General features: G+C 38.3%; 1 protein-coding gene across 1 annotated transcript in view; it reads left to right on the top strand.

Annotated features, from left to right (window-relative positions):
- Positions 1-18,496, top strand: part of ABTB3 (ankyrin repeat and BTB domain containing 3) — a 778,151-nt gene that overhangs the window by 643,447 nt on the left and 116,208 nt on the right. The window contains exons 8-9 of the mRNA XM_078673942.1: positions 17,814-17,907; positions 18,001-18,136. Coding sequence (XP_078530068.1) covers positions 17,814-17,907; positions 18,001-18,136 — 230 coding nt within the window. The remainder of the gene's footprint in view (positions 1-17,813; positions 17,908-18,000; positions 18,137-18,496) is intronic.

An 18,496-nucleotide genomic window follows, 5' to 3' on the forward strand; every position in this document is an offset into this window, starting at 1 on the left:
TATTAGAAGTGTAAAAGTAATTAAAAATTAAAAATCTAGAAATGTCTAAAGCTGTTATGTATATGCTTGGGAAAAAGTAAATAAAAAATAATCCATTGCAAAAATGAAAAATAAATTATGAAAGCAGACATTGTTTCACCAACTGTTTAATTGTAGTGGACTTGTTTCTAGGGGGATATGCCCTTGTGTAAGAGCAAAATGCAACCACTCACAACGAAGAGAGCCAATGGAACTGACCCTTTGCCCTATACTAAAGATTGTGGATGGTGCAAGCAATACGTCCTATGTTTCTCGGACCAAACTTGCTCAAATTTTCTTCTGCACTTTGAAAATGCTGCTGAAGTCAATGCACCTTGTATTTCTAAACACTAAACACATCCTTATTTGTATTTCTCCTCCACAAGAAGTAAAGTCGTAAATTTAGTTGAGTAGTTGGTATCCTCCAGTAATAATTATGTGCTTAGGTGAGGAGTCAATGGGTTGGAGCTACAGTCTGTAAAGTTATAACTGAATGCCTCTAAAACAGAGCATTCTAAACCATAATGATACATTTGCTTTAACCTTCCGTTGAATAGTTGCAGTGGGATAATTAATTAGAAAAGGAAACGTTATAGAGCAATAGCTAATTCAAGGAAAGATGGAATCTTAAACTTCAGAGTAGGTCAATTACAATTTGAGTGGCACATTTGTGTGGCAAGGGAAGGAAGCTGTGGGCAAAATGAGACAATCTGTCAAAGAATTGACCAGAGCTATTGTTTCAAACACATTTGCGCATTCCAAGAGAATGAAGGAGAGGTTCTTCTCCATACATAAACCTGAAAAGTTAAAATTGCTGATTCTTTTAAATCGATTTCAAGCAAATGGAAAGTTATGTATTCAGTGATTGGTTAGGGGCCATAGTTTGCTGACCTAATTCTCAACTCCTAACAGAAAGGCACACTAGCCCATGTGAATCGGATTTTAAGAGTCTGCCTACCTGCAAACATCTTTTATCTGATTCCAGCCACAAATCTACTTTAAAAACTGTGCTAAGCGAAGAATTAGTTATGTTTTTTCAAACAGGGCAGGTAACACATATCTACAAATTCCTCAAGGAATGAAAGATTGCAGAAGATATGCTCACACAAACCCCCCAAGTTTAGTCAATAATTGTTCTCATGTGCAATGCTATCATCATACACCATTCCCTATACAGAGTGAAACAGACTGATAATGAAGTCAACTGCTTGATCCAACTGAAGGCAGCAGGTTTGGGCAAAAGTGATACAGAAAAGTAATTATTTGGCACGCATGTAGGAAACAGTCTGTGAACATTTCTAAAAAGACTCAAATGTGATGGAATATGAAAAATAATTTTAACTGAGGGTGTAGAAAATGACACACTTAAATTGCAAACAATACTGGATTGTATGAGTAGAAAAACAATAAGGATTTTCTTCATCTAGTTCTCTGAAGACAAACCTGTCTTTTGCATATGGCGTTTCCTGCAAAACGGTTAATGGCTGCCATATGTTGCCACATATGGGATTATAGAAATATAAAATGACCAATTTTACCCAATTACAGTTGGGTCATTAAAATTTCACCCATCCCAACTATCATTTAGTCAGTGTCCAACAAAGATATTATTTTCAAAACAAATTCCTACATGTAAAATAACTCAAAAAGCATATTCATTCCCATTCATAAATCACCTCATCAATGTTCTAACTAGCCAGCATGTAACCCTAAGAAACATTTTATCCAAAACAGGATTGGCAGATTTTCTATAAATAAATCCCATTGACTGAACTGCAAAGAGCAGTTTAACTGATATTCCAGCAGGTTCTGTCTCAATTGCATCCAAAATTCTTTCCAAAATGGCAAACCTGTTTGGATGAGAATTTCCACAAAACCATGCAGTTTCACTGTAATTTAAAATTAGAAAAATAATTTCACCTCAACTTTAAAAGCAAAAAATAAAGATATTTCCATGAGGAAATTTTGTGGCAATTTCAATAATTTTTTTTAATAAAATGGAAAAACATGCAATTTAAAGAACTCCTCATAAACAAATAACACATTCATGCATCCCCTCTTTTCCTTATGTGCATCACATTCATATTTCCTCCATGAACCATTGTTTTCATTAAACGTATTCATTGATTGTTTTCTTACAGTTATTTACAGTCTTCATGGGTCAGATTACATGAGATTTGCTTTGCATGATGGCAGTGCAATTGTGCATCAATGTTTGCACAAACCAGTTATTTAAAGAATAGCATTTTGCACCACCTGATCTGTGCAAAAACCAGCATTGACATCAATGAACAGGAAACATTGGGGCATATTTACAAGTGAGTAGCAGAGCATGGTGTTACGCGAAAATAGCTAACGCTGCGCTCCGCAATTCTGAAAACGCAGGGATGCACCATATTTATACAGTGCATCCCTGCTTAGGCGCTGAGCTCAGCTACCTAGTCCCAACGCAAGGATGCCTGTATTGAAGGAATGATTGTTTATATGCGGTGATTTGTAACTCCTATCTGTTCTGCATTGTGCATCACACATAGAAACAGCACAAACAAGGAAACATTTAAATTTCTCCTTGTTTTGCCATGTTAAGACCAGGTTTGTTCTGGTCTTATTTTGGTGTTGTCCCATATTTATGCCACCCTTGTAAATAGGGTACAGAATCAAAATTGATGGGTGTTGCGGTGGAACGCCAACCACAACACCCATTGCCCGCCCTTTCACGCTATGTGTAAAGTGAAAGGGGGCCTTATTTAAAAGACAGTAAACAAAATGGGAAACCCAATATACCCTTGGAGCCTTGGGAAGTTAAATGTTAAAAGGTAAAGTGGCCTACAAGGGATTTATTTTAGAAAACTGAGTAGAAATGATTTGTACAATTTACTTGAAATATTTAGTCCGTAATCGTGACTAACACGTGAAAATCTATGAAATAATTGAACTTATTTGTTATTATAATTTATATATTAAACAATCATAACTAAATCGTAGAACACAGTGTTAGATTTCTCAAATTAAACTCATTTAATGTGATTAAATAAAATTTAGGGTACAAAAAACTGATATCTGAACACAATGAAAGAGGCAAAATAGATGATTCACATAAGTGATGACCTTCAGAACATTTGTGTTAACATCTATTCCCAAAACATGATTTAACAGGAGTAAGCAGAAAACAATTTTCTGGCAAAACTGATGACATAGGGAATTAGATGAACTTGTCGACGTTTCGGTCTGTTGTGGCTCACAAGTCCATCAGACCATCTTCAGGACGATGAATATAGAGTAGATAATGACCCCTGCATGGACATAATATGTAATTAAATAAATGACATTCAATGTAATAGTCAGAAAAGAAGAAATACATCTGTGCAAAAAAGTTACCAATAATTGGTCAGTGCAAAGAAGGAATATTAGTGACCAGAGTGTGAATCCAAAGAATTAAAGATACACCTCCAATAGTGATCTAAGTAAAAATGTATGAAACTCACATATTTACTGGTCAAGCACTAGCATTTAACCAGAAGATTGATTGAAGTTTATGGAAAGTTCCAGGCATACTGCTCCAGACTTACAAGTTATCTGAAAACCTGATGAATATCCAAACTGTAACGAAACACAATGTTTTTTTTACCATGGTTATCTTAACGAAGATGGTAAAAATAGCTATCTTGACATGACTCACTGTCCAGCAACTGAGTGGTTTGCTGATCACTACCATATATTGAGGTACTGGCAGTTTCAAACAAATTTATAATCATGAGAGAAATAAATATCACATTCTAATAGGACATATGTTAATGAAAGCGTTACGAGAAAATCAGTGGTTTGTGTATTAGCCATATATTGACCTTCTTACATTGATGATCATCCAATAGGAAAAACCATTCATACGGCTGTTAGAAACAATAAAATGGTCAAAGTGGAGCTTTGCGTATGGCGATAAATAAAGTATCAGAGTCACTCTTTACTATGAAAATAGACTCTGTGAAAAAGGAGTAAGGATTTTGTCTACACTAGAGTGTCTGATCGTTGGTTTAACCACCTCAATGGCCCACCACAACATGTCTTTCTCAGAGTGTTTCATTTGGGTATAGTGTTCAACTAAGTTGGCGTTCTCTACATTACATCTGATTCTAAACTGATGTTGCAGGATGCGTTTTTTAACCAACTGCTTTGTTTTGCCGATATAATGAAGGTTACAAGGGCATTTTATGCAATAAACTACATTGTGGTGTTGCAATTTGAAAAGAATTTATTTGTCATTTTAACTCCATTGATTTCACATGATTTAATGGTGTTCTGCGAATTAGTTATGCATGTTTAATATGTTAATTATAATTACAAATAAGTTAAATTATTTAATAGATTTTTCACGTGTTAGTCACGATTACGGACTAAATATTTCAAGTACATTTTATTTAAAAGACAGCGTTAAGCCATGTCAAGTGGCTTAACGCCATCTAAATAAGGCGAAGGGTTTATCACCAGAGGAACGTCCCAAAAAGTGATGGTCCTGTGGCGATAAGCCCTTGTAAATAGGCCCCATTGTTTGATTTTGCACTGGCCAGCTGGTGCAAATTTCAAAGCACAGATGCACTGAAAGCATTCAATGTTTCATCATCTGACACCGGAACTCTTAAGAATGAGCACAGGCAAGCAGTGGGAGGCCTTTTTGCACTAAATTCTAAAGCTAAATTGGATGACGTGGACAAATGTAATGGAAAATCTGTTAGAGTGTGTGTATTAGATAGATAGATAGATAGATAGATAGATAGATAGATAGATAGATAGATAGATAGATAGATAGATAGATAGATAGATAGATAGATAGATAGATAGATAGATAGCTGGATAGATAGGTAGATAGGTGGATAGGTAGACAGATAGATAGATAGAAAGCATTGTTACCAGGTACATGGCTCGTACAGCAACCTGGTTATTGAGGAAATATTACATTTTCAAAAACTGATTCTAGATGTATAAATAATAGTGATTTGTTGCCTAGATAAGATTCTGGTGAGTCATCACTGCAGTAAAAGTTATAAGATGCCATAATGCTGTGCACTATGTCAGTTGAAAGGTGAGTCCGAAATAGAATATGAATAGAATATGAGTAGGCTTTGTGTGTATTCCCATCCTGAAATAGCCAATAGCAACAAGAGTAAATAGGAAGAAGAGGACACCCCAGATAATTGGGTTGGTAAATCAAAAGAGGTGCTTGTGAGAATCTATGACATAATATCGACAGACAGAATATCTACATACAAAAATATCGACACAAAAATATCGAAGTCAAAAATATCGGAGTTATATCTTCATAAAGGTAAATACAAAAATATCAAAAATTTAATATCGTAGTACAAAAATATCGAAATTAAAAATATCGTTTTTTTAAATGTATTAATAATAATGTAAACATATTTTAAAAATACATATAATTTTACAAATATTAAATAAAAACATTAAAACATATTTAAAAAATTATAACTAATACATATACTTTTAAAATAAATTAAAAACTCTACATATAAATTAATATATACACGTACTCAACATATTGCAACAGTAGGAAAATTGTTGGATAGCGTAGGGGTAAAAATTACTATTCCCACTCCAGAGGGTGCAACAGTAGGGAAAGCGTTGGATAGCGTAGGGGTTTAAATGACTATTCCCACTCCAGAGGGTGCAACAGTAGGGAAAGCGTTGGATAGCGTAGGGGTTTAAATTACTATTCCCACTCCAGAGGGTGCAACAGTAGGGAAAGCGTTGGATAGCGTAGGGGTAAAAATTACTATTCCCACTCCAGAGGGTGCAACAGTAGGGAAAGCGTTGGATAGCTTAGGGGTTTAAATTACTATTCCCACTCCAGAGGGTGCAACAGTAGGGAAAGCGTTGGATAGCGTAGGGGTAAAACTTACTATTCCCACTCCAGAGGGTGCAACAGTAGGGAAAGCGTTGGATAGAGTAGGGGTAAAAATTACTATTCCCATTCCAGAGGGTGCAACAGTAGGGAAAGCGTTGGATAGCGTAGGGGTAAAAATGACTATTCCCACTCCAGAGGGTGCAACAGTAGGGAAAGAGTTGGATAGCGTAGGGGTAAAAATTACTATTCCCACTCCAGAGGGTGCAACAGTAGGGAAAGCGTTGGATAGCGTAGGGGTAAAAATTACTATTCCCACTCCAGAGAGTGCAACAGTAGGGAAAGCGTTCGATAGCGTAGGGGTAAAATGTACTATTCCCACTCCAGAGGGTGCAACAGTAGGGAAAGCGTTGGATAGCGTAGGGGTAAAAATTACTATTACCACTCCAGAGGGTGCAACAGTAGGGAAAGCGTTGGATAGCGTAGGGGTTTAAATAACTATTCCTACTCCAGAGGGTGCAACAGTAGGGAAAGCGTTGGATAGCATAGGGGTAAAAATTACTATTCCCACTCCAGAGAGTGCAACAGTAGGGAAAGCGTTGGATAGCGTAGGGGTAAAAATTACTATTCCCACTCCAGAGGGTGCAACAGTAGGGAAAGCGTTGGATAGCGTAGGGGTAAAAATTACTATTCCCACTCCAGAGGGTGCAACAGTAGGGAAAGCGTTGGATAGCGTAGGGGTTTAAATAACTATTCCTACTCCAGAGGGTGCAACAGTAGGGAAAGCGTTGGATAGCGTAGGGGTAAAATGTACTATTCCCACTCTAGAGAGTGCAACAGTAGGGAAAGCGTTGGATAGCTTAGGGTTTAAATTACTATTCCCACTCCAGAGGGTGCAACAGTAGGGAAAGCATTGGATAGCATGGGGGTAAAAATTACTTCCCACACTACTCCCCCTTTAACACACAACACACTAAACATACAAAAAAACACAATTAATATAAATTTCTATTAATCAATTAATAACAATTATTATTACTAAATTGATGTAATTATAAATGGACATATTAATTACTAATTAATTAACAATAAATACCAACAAATAAATACAATCTCTTTAATTATTTACATTTAATTATATCACACCCTATACCCCTATAAACAAACAACCCACTACACATAAATAAATCACATCATTTAATCACTTAATAATTATTAATTACCAATTAATTAGTAATTAACAATAAAAAAACATTAAATATATTAGCACATTAACTCTAATTAATTTAATTAAATAATTAATATGATTTAATTACCAATTAATTATTAATTAACAATAACAAAAATATATATATATTAGCACATTAACTCTAATTAAGTTAATTTACTAATTAATATTATTTAATTACCAATTAATTAATTAACAATTAAATAAATTTATATATATTAAAACATTAAATCTAATTAATGTAATTAACTAATTAATATTAATTAATAATTAAAAATATTTACAAAAATATATTAATTAATTAACTATTATTAAATTACTTCCCACCCTATTCCCCTATAAACCCACAACCCGCTCTGATACTAAAACGCAAAATGTAAACAAATATACTAATTTTCAAACATACATTACAAAACATATTTAACAAACATATAAACAACATAATAAAAGACATAACAATAAACAATTTTTCGATATTAATACATTTCGATATTTGTAACATACATACCTTAAAAAAACGATATTCTGTCTGTCGATATTTTGGACATCGATATTCTATACCATCGAAATTAAAACATCGATATTATTGTATATCGATATTTTAATTTCGATATTTTGTCTCACTACCGCTTGTGAGGGTGTATGTTTAAGTGGGGTTGCCTAGCACAGGGAGTGATGATTCTATTGTGTACACGATTAGCTTCATTTCGCACATGTAAATGTACAAAGGACTGTCTGATGTTTACATGTGTAAAGTTAGCTTGCAAATGTAGAAATTCCACCATACTGTCCCGCATGGTGGAAGTTCTTTTTTTGCAGAATTAGTAGTAATTGTGGGTTAATGGGTGATTCTCAGTGGGTCCATCCGCAATACTTAATGAATACCCACAAGCTTAAACTGTATGGTGGTTCACCAACAATTTGCAAATGTATTTTTGTAAGGTGCAAGAGCAAGCATACTTCGTGGGTGAAAATGAAGAGGGGACACTCAAAAAGTAATGGGAGTGTAGTGGAAAACTATTCTTCAATTTATCATAGTAAAACATATGTTCAATTTGTAGGACCAAAACAAAAGTGACTTCTTTAAGAGTTTGGTGGATGTCGGGCATCCACCAAAAAGTGAAGGAAGCCCCAACCATCGACCCAGTGGTTCTCAACCTCGATTTATTACAGCCAGGGGAGAGAAACTACAGGATTTTTGCCAATTAAATCTCTTTTGGCTCTTCTGAGCCCTCGATCCAGTAGTCGGTCTGCCAGTGGAATGCTGGGTCAAAAACAGGGTTGTCTTGCTCAATTGAGAGCGGGAGACTGTCCCTGTACAGAATCGCCATGTGAAGCATGGTGGTCCTGGGCAGGTAAATTATTCAGTAGCCTGGTGCTGTAGAGAGAAAACTCTCTGAGCATAAGGGCCATTGCTTTTCTATTTTACTGAATCAAACTCTGAGTTTGGGATTTTGTTTGAGAAAAAACAGTGTGCTGAAAGGGGCCACAAAAGCATGGTACCCCTCTCAGCATACTTTTCAACCTTTAATGCATTTGTTGCACCAGCGAATGCACGGCTAAGTATGAGATATCCCACCAGGTAGGCGGAGTTGTCAAATATGGGGGCCCTCCATCTTGGGGACGGTGACCAGGGCCTCTACTGCTTTGGCCGGCAGCAGAGCCACTCACCCTTCTCTACATGAGGCCCTATGTTCCATGTGAAATTCCATATTTCTGTTATATTTCTTTATGGATTATTATACACCTGCTACAAATTTAGCATGCACATTTTACGCATTCATGATCCCTGGAAATGACAATTGTCATTGTTCCGGGAGTACTCCTAGAATTTGAAAGCTGGGCTTGTATAAGCTTCGAGAAGCAGCAAGTAACTACACTTTATTATAAATTAGAGTCCTGGTCTGGCTGGGGACAGATACTCCTAGCCTGTGGGTAGAGAGGGTGGCGTGGAAATAATAATTAGCATAATAGAACACACTAAGGACCTGATTGTGAGTCAGGGGGAGTCAAATTACCACATGGAATTCTGCTCCATCTTATTTTGAGACGGTTGTTTTATATACGTCAGAGTTTTTCCCGGTTTTGAAGAACAAGACCAAATGTTTCCTGCTGGTAATCCCAGCTGGAAAAATTGCATGAGGCTTTGACAGCAGCAGCAACACCCAATGCCCCCGTTTTGCTCTGATCTATAATGCTTCCCCTGCCAGAAACAAAATCATAAGTATGCCAGACCCGGATAACTTGTTTATTAGTTGCATAAAAGGTGAGTCTTTTGTAGGCCGTGGAAAGAACTGGGCGTACTTCATGTCATTTGTCAGGAGGAACAGCTGGGTTGTCTGGTTTGTAACAGACAGCACAGGGTGAATTGCATCCTATAATAGGATTTCCTTGTTTAAACTGTAAATAGCTTTGTCCTAACCAAAATGCACATATATCGCTAACTTTTGTTTTCATATTACGAGCTCATCCAGAAATACACTTTCCACAGTTAGCAACAAAGGTATTTTAGGGTGCCAATGTATCTCCTAAGAGAACTGACATACACGTGCTGTGCATGCCCTCAAACCTCACTCATGAGCACGATGCACAGAAATAAACACACATACACATGAAAAGATTTTCGGTGACTTTCCATTACTGCATATGTATTTCAAACTCCCTGACACAATATCCATGTATACGAATGATTTTGTTTTTCAACTTGCTAAATAAATATGGAATTTTAAACACGTGATAATGATTCGTTGTAGCTGGAGTGGAAACTCAACAAAGTGTTGTTAGAAAAGTAAGTGAGTTGTGAGGACACTCTACAATAGGTTCCATGCACAAGACTTGCTGGAGAGTCCATTATGTGTTTCCATCTGAAGGCTCTTAAATGGGATTTCATTGTCATTTTATTTTTCACTATGGAGCACCGCAGCCTACCTGAGCCAGCTAAAAAGGGGGCGTGCCAATAACTGAGGACTGGGGCAGTCACTGACTGGGTGCTCAAAAGTGGCAATGTCAGTTTAGCGGGTCGTTCGGCTAACATGCGCACTTTTATTTGTGTTGCACAGACGGGTCAGAGCAAAGCTACTGGCTCCTTGTGCCTGAGCGAGTGTCAGGCTAGCCCGCTCAGGCCAATCCATGTACTTGTCTCATGATAGCTGTGTCTGAATTGGGTGGGAAGCTGGTGCTGAGATTCGTGGACTTCTGGGAGGTCAGAGGAGAGCTGGAGAGGAGAGGTGTGGCGGCTTTAGCACAGATAAGTCTTTTTTTATTTATTTATGTGTATTCCCCTAACCAACCTCCATGCCTCCCCCTCCCCTGGTCGACTCTCTACTTTAGATTGGCGGCCGACACCCCTGCTTAGTCTGATGCTACACAATGAATTGTAAGTTTATGGAGAAAAGGATAAATGGGCCAGCAATCTAGGGCCTGATTCACAAAACCATATATGTTAGTTAACCTATGTTTATGGCCTTAAATGGCTTTAATTACTCCTCACAATCACCCACAAAAGGATACCTCTCATGCATAAATGATTTTACCACGTTGCAGTTCTGGGGTAGAAATGCATAGAACTATGCGCTACAGAAAACAATGCAAGGGGCCTCATTTATGAGAAATGACGCATCGCTGCGTGAAAGCAGCGATGCGTCACTTCTCAGTGCGCACTCCTTGCGACATGATTGATGCGTCATATTTACAGTATGACGCATCATGTCACAAGGAGTTACAGATACGTCAGTATTTCTGACGTATCTGTAAGCGTAAAAGTCACGCATTGCTGGAATGTGTCACAAAAGTGACGCAACTCCAGCAATGCATCCTTTCACATGGGGAAGGCCCCATGTGAAAGGGCTTGCGTCAGTCTTACGCCTGCTGTGAGGCAGGCGCAAGATTTTGACGCAACAGCGTCCTAAAAGTGACGCAGTGAAATCTCATAGATTTCACTGCGTCACATTATGAGGCTTTTTGCGGTGGAACGCCCCCTCTGCATACATTATACCTGACGCAGGTATAATGTAGCGCAGGGGTTTACAAAGTGACGCATCTGCTTAGATGCGTCACTTTGTAAATAGTGTGCAACAGGAGGCATGTTTTACGCCGCCGATGCGTCACAAAAAGTGACGCATCGGAAGCGCAAAACTGACGCAAGGCCTCATAAATGAGGCCCAAGGTGTTTTGGAGTGCGAGCTTTTTCATGTCAGGTTGGACCGCTCTTAAACTCATATGCATCCACAGATTACTACCCAATCCTTTCCTACCTTGGATGCAATCAACGGTTACTGCAGAAAAGGCCTGAGGTAACTCTACTCACAGGACTGGAAGGGGAACGGACACTCTTTGGAGTAAAAAAAGCAAGGGAAAATGTGCATATACGCATCATGCTGCATATTCACAAAGTGTTAATGTGAACTATAATTGCACATAGGAAATTGCAGCCTTTACAGTAAAACAATGTGACGCGCGTTTTAGTAATCCTGGAATGGGATGCCTGTTGCATTTTGTAAAGACTTTTTTTTTTATTCTGCACATTTGAAGACTAGTACTCCTATGGGTGAATTTTTGTAATCCCCTTGGTGAATCCAGCTATAGTCTCAATATGCCATCATCTAAAATAACTACATAATCGGATACGCTACCAGAATTCCCAAATTGCTGCATGTGCTGCTGAGGTCTTTATGAAGCTGTTAAAATTTGTGAACAAGGTCCAAAGAACCCTAATAAGACTTGGGAAGCGTCCAAGGAGCAGTTTTCCTTCCAACTATCAATATAATAATACCATTTTAATATAATAAGATACACATCTTCTTTAAAACTTAAATGGTCTTGGTCCAAGCACATTTCATTCAAAATAATCTAAGTATTTGTTTTTTGCAATGCGCTAGTGGCTTTTCGTGGTTGAATGATTTTAAGGACATTCTTGGTTCTTAATAATGTTTACCATTCTCAAAAATATACAAAACAATGTAGAATATTATGTTCGGGCAAAATCTGGCAACCGTTGCCCAAGTCACCCCACATATTAGGAAGCCGAGAAGTATGTTTATAGGGAATTTTGTTGTTTACAGCAAGCTAGTGCAGATGACTAGAGAATGATTAATATCTACTGTTAAAGCAGTCAACACATATTTAATTTATTTACTTAAGGATCTAAAATAAGTGATTCAGACTCACCCTATCGTATAAAATAAGATTCAAAATCAGTCTACAAATTTAACAAATCGAACCACTACAAGGTGTTGGGAGTTGTTTTGTCACTTTTGAGAAATCCAGCTGTAGAAGCAAGGTGTTCTGTAATTGCTGGTTACATGCACAGCCATAACGTAAGTGTTTCAGATGTTTGCAATATTGTACTACCAAAGTGCCCGAGAACAGTCATATATTTTCACAGCCGGGCTGAATTTTCTTAAAGTCAACCAAACTTTTAAGGTTGCTAAGATTGGAACAAGCTAACAACAGTATGTCTATAAAGGAAATGAGTGACAAAAATGTGTGAACGCTGAGTTTACAATCATATTGAATCATATATTTTTCCCAGCATGGTTTTGCTGGTTTTTGATTGTGCTAAAAGAAGTCTAGAAGGGTGGTTGAGTGCACGGCAGACCAGTTGTTTTGGGTGAGCTGCTGATGTGTGCAGTTCTTCCACTGCATCACACAGGATCTTTACTGAGGAACCCCTGAGGTTTTAGTGAGTACTTGTGATACCTTGGGCAAGGAGAAGTATTTGGACTTTGGATTTCTTTCTATGAGTTCTACTTTACCAACATAGGTCCCGATTCACAAACTGTATTTTGTAATACAGAAGTAGTACTACAGTTGTACCTCACTGCTTTCAACTGCTTCCCCCTCATTCTTGACTCACCAAATCTCTCAGAATCACCCTGGACAAGCATATGAACACGAAGAATCATATTAGAAATGTATGTAAGGGAGCTAATCACCTGATGAGGATACTCATGAATCTCAAACCATTCCTTCCACAAGCTGAATTCAAGCAGGTGGTCCAAGCACTTGTTTTGCCGAGGGTAGACTATGGCAGTGCTACGCTCTGTGGCCTCTCCAAATATACCTTGGCCCCACTAAGGGCATTATTGAACACTGCTGCCAGAGTGGTTACGGGTACCAAAAGAAATGCACACATATCCCCAGTCCTAAAATCCCTTAAGTGTTTGCCCTACGAAGCACGAATACAGCTAAAGATTGCCTGCCTCTCTCACAAAGCCCTCCATTTCAAAACCCCCAGTTATGTTGTGCAAAAGTTCGAATTATCCGGAGGTGGTAGACCTTCAAGACATGCTAACTCTTTCCTCCTGAAACCACAGACCTTTCGCAAAAAGAGAACGTGTCACTGAGCTTTCTCCAGCTCTGCCCCGAAGATCAGGAACTCTCCCCCACCAGAAGTACATAGAATCTCCTCCACGGTTGCTTTCAAATTGGAAGCTAAAAGATTCCTTATGAACAAGTTCTTACCTTAAATGGGTTTGGATGGTCTGCTCTAAGGTATTGGACTTACAACTTTAAGACCTGCGCTGGATGCTGCTCTTCTTTAACTTATCATTTGCTCCCCTCCTAGTTCGCTGTGTACCAGTTATTGTATTATTCTCTATTGAACCCTTTTGTTTGTAACTGTTCTGTTTGGTATTCTTATTTGATGCCGGTACTGCATTTATTACCTTCCTTCCCTCCAATTGTAAAGCGCTCTGATATCCTTCGAGATCATGTTTGCGCTATATAAAACTTTATAAATAAATAAAATAAGTTGTACTTACTAGTTATGTAGCACAGTACTCAGTTCATAAACCTATCGGTGGAAATCACCATCCCACCAGGGGAGTGGCTGAAAACTGAGCATTGCTTTACTACTACATGGGAGGGGTTTAGTGAGGTTTAAGAAGGGGTTTAGGGAGGGACAGACACCCACCCACAAAAGATTAAGCATAGTGCTATTCACAGACTGCACTTCTAAGGTTATTACAGCAAAAATGACCCAAAACAGTTGTAAATGTACTCCAGCTCAGACCTAAAGTAAGTTGCAACATGTGGCCAACCTACTGGAACTGCAACAATATAAATTTACTTTAATATTAAAACATATTTATATCAATAAAAATGAATATTTTATTATAAAATGTTTTAAAACCTTTCGTAACCTAAAAATATATGTAACTGTATGTTTTTTAAATAACTTAATTGAAACTAATTCAATTCATAAAATTGTGTAGTTTACAATACCTATTAAATATATATACACATTTTATTTTAGGTGACATTTTTTAAACACCATTGTAATGTATATATATTTAGTTTATATATATTTTGTGTGTGTATATATATTTGCATTTGCATATTTGCATTTTGTGGTCCGCAAATTACCAGCATACAATAACATTTGTTCTCCCCATTGTTTCACCGACCCGAGTCGCTTGTACCATAAGGCTTCCTGGGAGTTGCAGTTCGGAGGATTACGAACGTGCTGCAACAGGTGAGCTGCATTGCACGGGGGAGGAGCGGACTCACGTTAGCTACTCCAATGGTAACAGGGAAGAACTCACCAAGTATACCATTCCGGTGTTGGGCACTGACGAAGGGGCAAGCCGAAATGCATTTGCCGCCACTGGAGCTGTTTTGGCAAATAAAGGCTTTCCTACCTGTTCCCCTACCGGCTTCCGCTTCTTCTTTTTGAGGGAGGTGTGTGGTGACATTTTCTGCGCCAGCCAGAGGCGCAATTTGGAAGCCCCTGCCACGTTTGGGACCGGACAGTAACTGGCTTGCTTTGCGGCACTCATGGTGGATTCAGTGATGGATTCTGTCCGGGACCCGCCCCGCTTGTTGGAAGACCTGAGCAGTTGAGGTATTGTACCTCTCCGGGCACTCCGCCCCTGCAATTTGGATTTCCTGCACTGTAGGCTGTGGCAGTATTAGGGGACTCGAGGAGAGACTTTGGAAGCGCAGGACAGCTTTGTGTGTCTTCCCAATTTGCATTTTGTGGTCCGCAAATTACCAGCATACAATAACATTTGTTCTCCCCACATTGTTTCACCGACCCGAGTCGCTTGTACCATAAGGCTTCCTGGGAGTTGCAGTTCGGAGGATTACGAACGTGCTGCAACAGGTGAGCTGCATTGCACGGGGGAGGAGCGGACTCACGTTAGCTACTCCAATGGTAACAGGGAAGAACTCACCAAGTATACCATTCCGGTGTTGGGCACTGACGAAGGCGCAAGCCGAAATGCATTTGCCGCCACTGGAGCTGTTTTGGCAAATAAAGGCTTTCCTACCTGTTCCCCTACGGGCTTCCGCTATTCTTTTTTTTTTTAGGGAGGTGTGTGGTGATATATATATATATATATATATATATATATATATATATAAATATATACTGCTGTAGCATTTTCAATTATATTCTACATGAACAATAAATATATACAATTAATGTACTATTTTTTATCACGTTTAATAAACGTTTAACATTATCTGTATTCTTTACCATAGGGAGATGTCTGCCCCAGTGGCTAACAACTCCACCCACCTATGAAATGTTACTAGTAGTAACTTTACACTTGTAAATTTGGCTTCTCACCCGTAACATGTAAATCTACACTTTGTAGTAAGTTTTCACTCAGTGAATAACCAAAAGAAGTATATTTACTACGAAGTGTAGGATAAAACTTACATGTGGTCATTTACCGATGTGTACATTTACTTACGTGAATGAACCCTAAACTGTGGAAACAGTGTGATTGTTCAGCATTACTACAGCTGTATATAAAGTAATCAAATCTGATTTGCAGAATCTACACCTTTAGACTGAATTGGCTTAGGGTTAATTTACTAATGCTAGGCTCTTGAATGACTAATGGACTAGTAAAGCTCAATTGTAGTAAATGCATTAAACTTGAGACAAGAAACAAAATGCAGTCAGTGCAATCTTACCACAGCATCTGCAATATTGTCCCTATAAGTAACATATAATAATTCTGCCAGCCATGAACTGTAGCATCACTTGCCTGTATCTGACATTGGAGATAAATCAGGTTATGTAAGGGTGAAATACAAGTGTTCATTTTAAGGATTTGTTGTCACCAGTACAAAATACCAAAAAGAGTATGTGCTTATGGCAAAAACAGGACTGAAGTCCTAGTTACTGTATTTACTTATAAAAGTCAATCACTTCTAAAAAAGTACTAGATCATGCTTTCATCCCTAAAACGTCGATGCAGTCTTAAATTTCAAATCAAAGTCATCAACAAGGTATTAAGGAACCAGTTCTAAAATGACACATCTTAAATATCATATTCCGGCCAACACTCTATAGGACCTGCATTCTCCTCAAACAGAAATGGTATTAAACAGAGCTTTGTGTAGTACAAACTAGCCAAGGGATCCTACCGGCCCCAGTTGACTTGGCAGACTAAATAATATAAGAGTGCTCATTTAGGGACTTATTCACAAAGAAGTATTCTGTAAGTGGCAGGTTAATACATTCTGCTGCAGTCATTGTCTGCATGGAGCACCCCCTATCAAATGTCACTTCCCATGCCACCAGATACTGGCAGAAGATCAAAGCGCAGGTCAATTAACTCAAGGTCAATGTCATAGGCAGCATGCCAGATTTATAGTTTTATCAAAACTGAGGAGTCTTTTGGGGTAGAACACTTATAGCTGAGCAGTTGAGATGTGGTTGGCAAGGATAAAGGGGGCTCTTCAACACATTTCTGATGAGGAGACTATTATTTTGCAGTTCGACACTTTTGTGACTAGTTGTGTCTTAAGATGACGTTGTGGATTATTCCTGAATTTTGAGATATAAGACTATGTTGGTTACAGAAAAACAATTTCTGAACTGGGCCTTACTGCCCATTTTCTACAACGGATATCAATTAACTAGCTCTGATTAATGCTCCATTCTTCAACTGGCTCCAGCTCAGAAGTACTGTGACATCACAAGGTCAACTTGTTCCTAATATCTACTTTACTCACTTACTGAAACATATATGTGACATTGTTATGGGAAACTTGAACTATAATAAATCTTTCAGATGGTGGGCCCAAATTCATTTCTAACCTGCAGGGCACTCATCCGAGTCATTGCACATGCAAAGGCAGAAAATCCATGAAACAGAAGCAAGATAGAACCTTTGATAATAAGACGTGTATTTATCTGCTAATTTGTATGATTCCATGCCTAGGCTCTGGTGATAGAGATATGTCAAATACATCCTTCTTCAGAAGCCTCATTTCTACATGTTTCCGATGCACTAACTCTAGTGCAAGAATACGTTTCTGGTTGCTACCTGCTTGAGCTGTTCCTCTTAATGTCTCTCTCACTGAAAGCCTGACTGGGAATTGCAATGCTCTGTTCACTCCTCAGGGTTTCAGGTTGCTCTCACATGTTCCAGGAAAAGTTTTGAAGAAGTGATGGAATGAATCCAGAGAATTTGGAGATCAAACTCCACAGTAGTCTCCCATCTCTCAAGGGTTGTGAGCTGCTTTGTGATCCCGAGCTGTGAGAACATTAATTGAAGACATACAGAAGCCAAAGATTGTTAGAGTTCCCCTAGCAAAGCCAGAAGAAAAATCTATTATATTTTGTGCTGAAACGTATGTGGTTGAATTTAAATACATGTGCCTTCATTAGACATATTTGAAACTTATCCTTCTCCTAAAAATTAAAAATATTTTTTGGGCTACATCTAAAGGCTAATCACTTTTTCACAGCTGTTACTGGATGCAGGAGCTAACGTTGAAGGTTCCTTAGAACATGGAGATGAAAACTACTCAGAAACTCCCCTGCAACTAGCTGCTGCTGCTGGTAAGGTCTTTACTAGCTAGCACACTTTCATTGTCTATTCTGTAAGTGTGGCAAATGAATTCCAATAACGTCTTAATGCGTGTTCAATTTTAGGTAATTTTGAACTTGTAAGTTTATTGCTGGAGCGAGGAGCGGATCCCATGATAGGAACAATGTACAGGAACGGAATCTCTGCCGCTCCACAGGGTGATATGAACTCCTTCAGCCAGGCTGCTGCACATGGGCACAGGTGAGTGCGGATATTAATTAGATCAAGGATTCAAGTTATCATTTGTTGTATAAGTAAGTAAAAGAGTATGTACTACCTACATATGGCATGTAATAAATTTGAATTTGTGGCTAAGAAATCCTCGACTGATGTATGCAGATAAAAAAAAAGTCTTTCCCTTTTCCACTGTGTTCTTACGTGCTTCACAAACCAACTAGTGATTCATGAGCCATGCACTGCCGAACCTTTTAAAATGACTCATGTTTAGACAATCAGCCGTATATATTCACCTCGAGAATAGATCAAGGCACACCCCAGAAGGGCAGTAAATGCCTTCTTACCCCTAGAAACACATTTAGAAAATATAGTTTGTTTCATGAA

This window comes from Lissotriton helveticus, chromosome 1_1 (genome assembly GCF_964261635.1).
Source record: "Lissotriton helveticus chromosome 1_1, aLisHel1.1, whole genome shotgun sequence".
Classification (NCBI taxonomy): domain Eukaryota; kingdom Metazoa; phylum Chordata; class Amphibia; order Caudata; family Salamandridae; genus Lissotriton; species Lissotriton helveticus.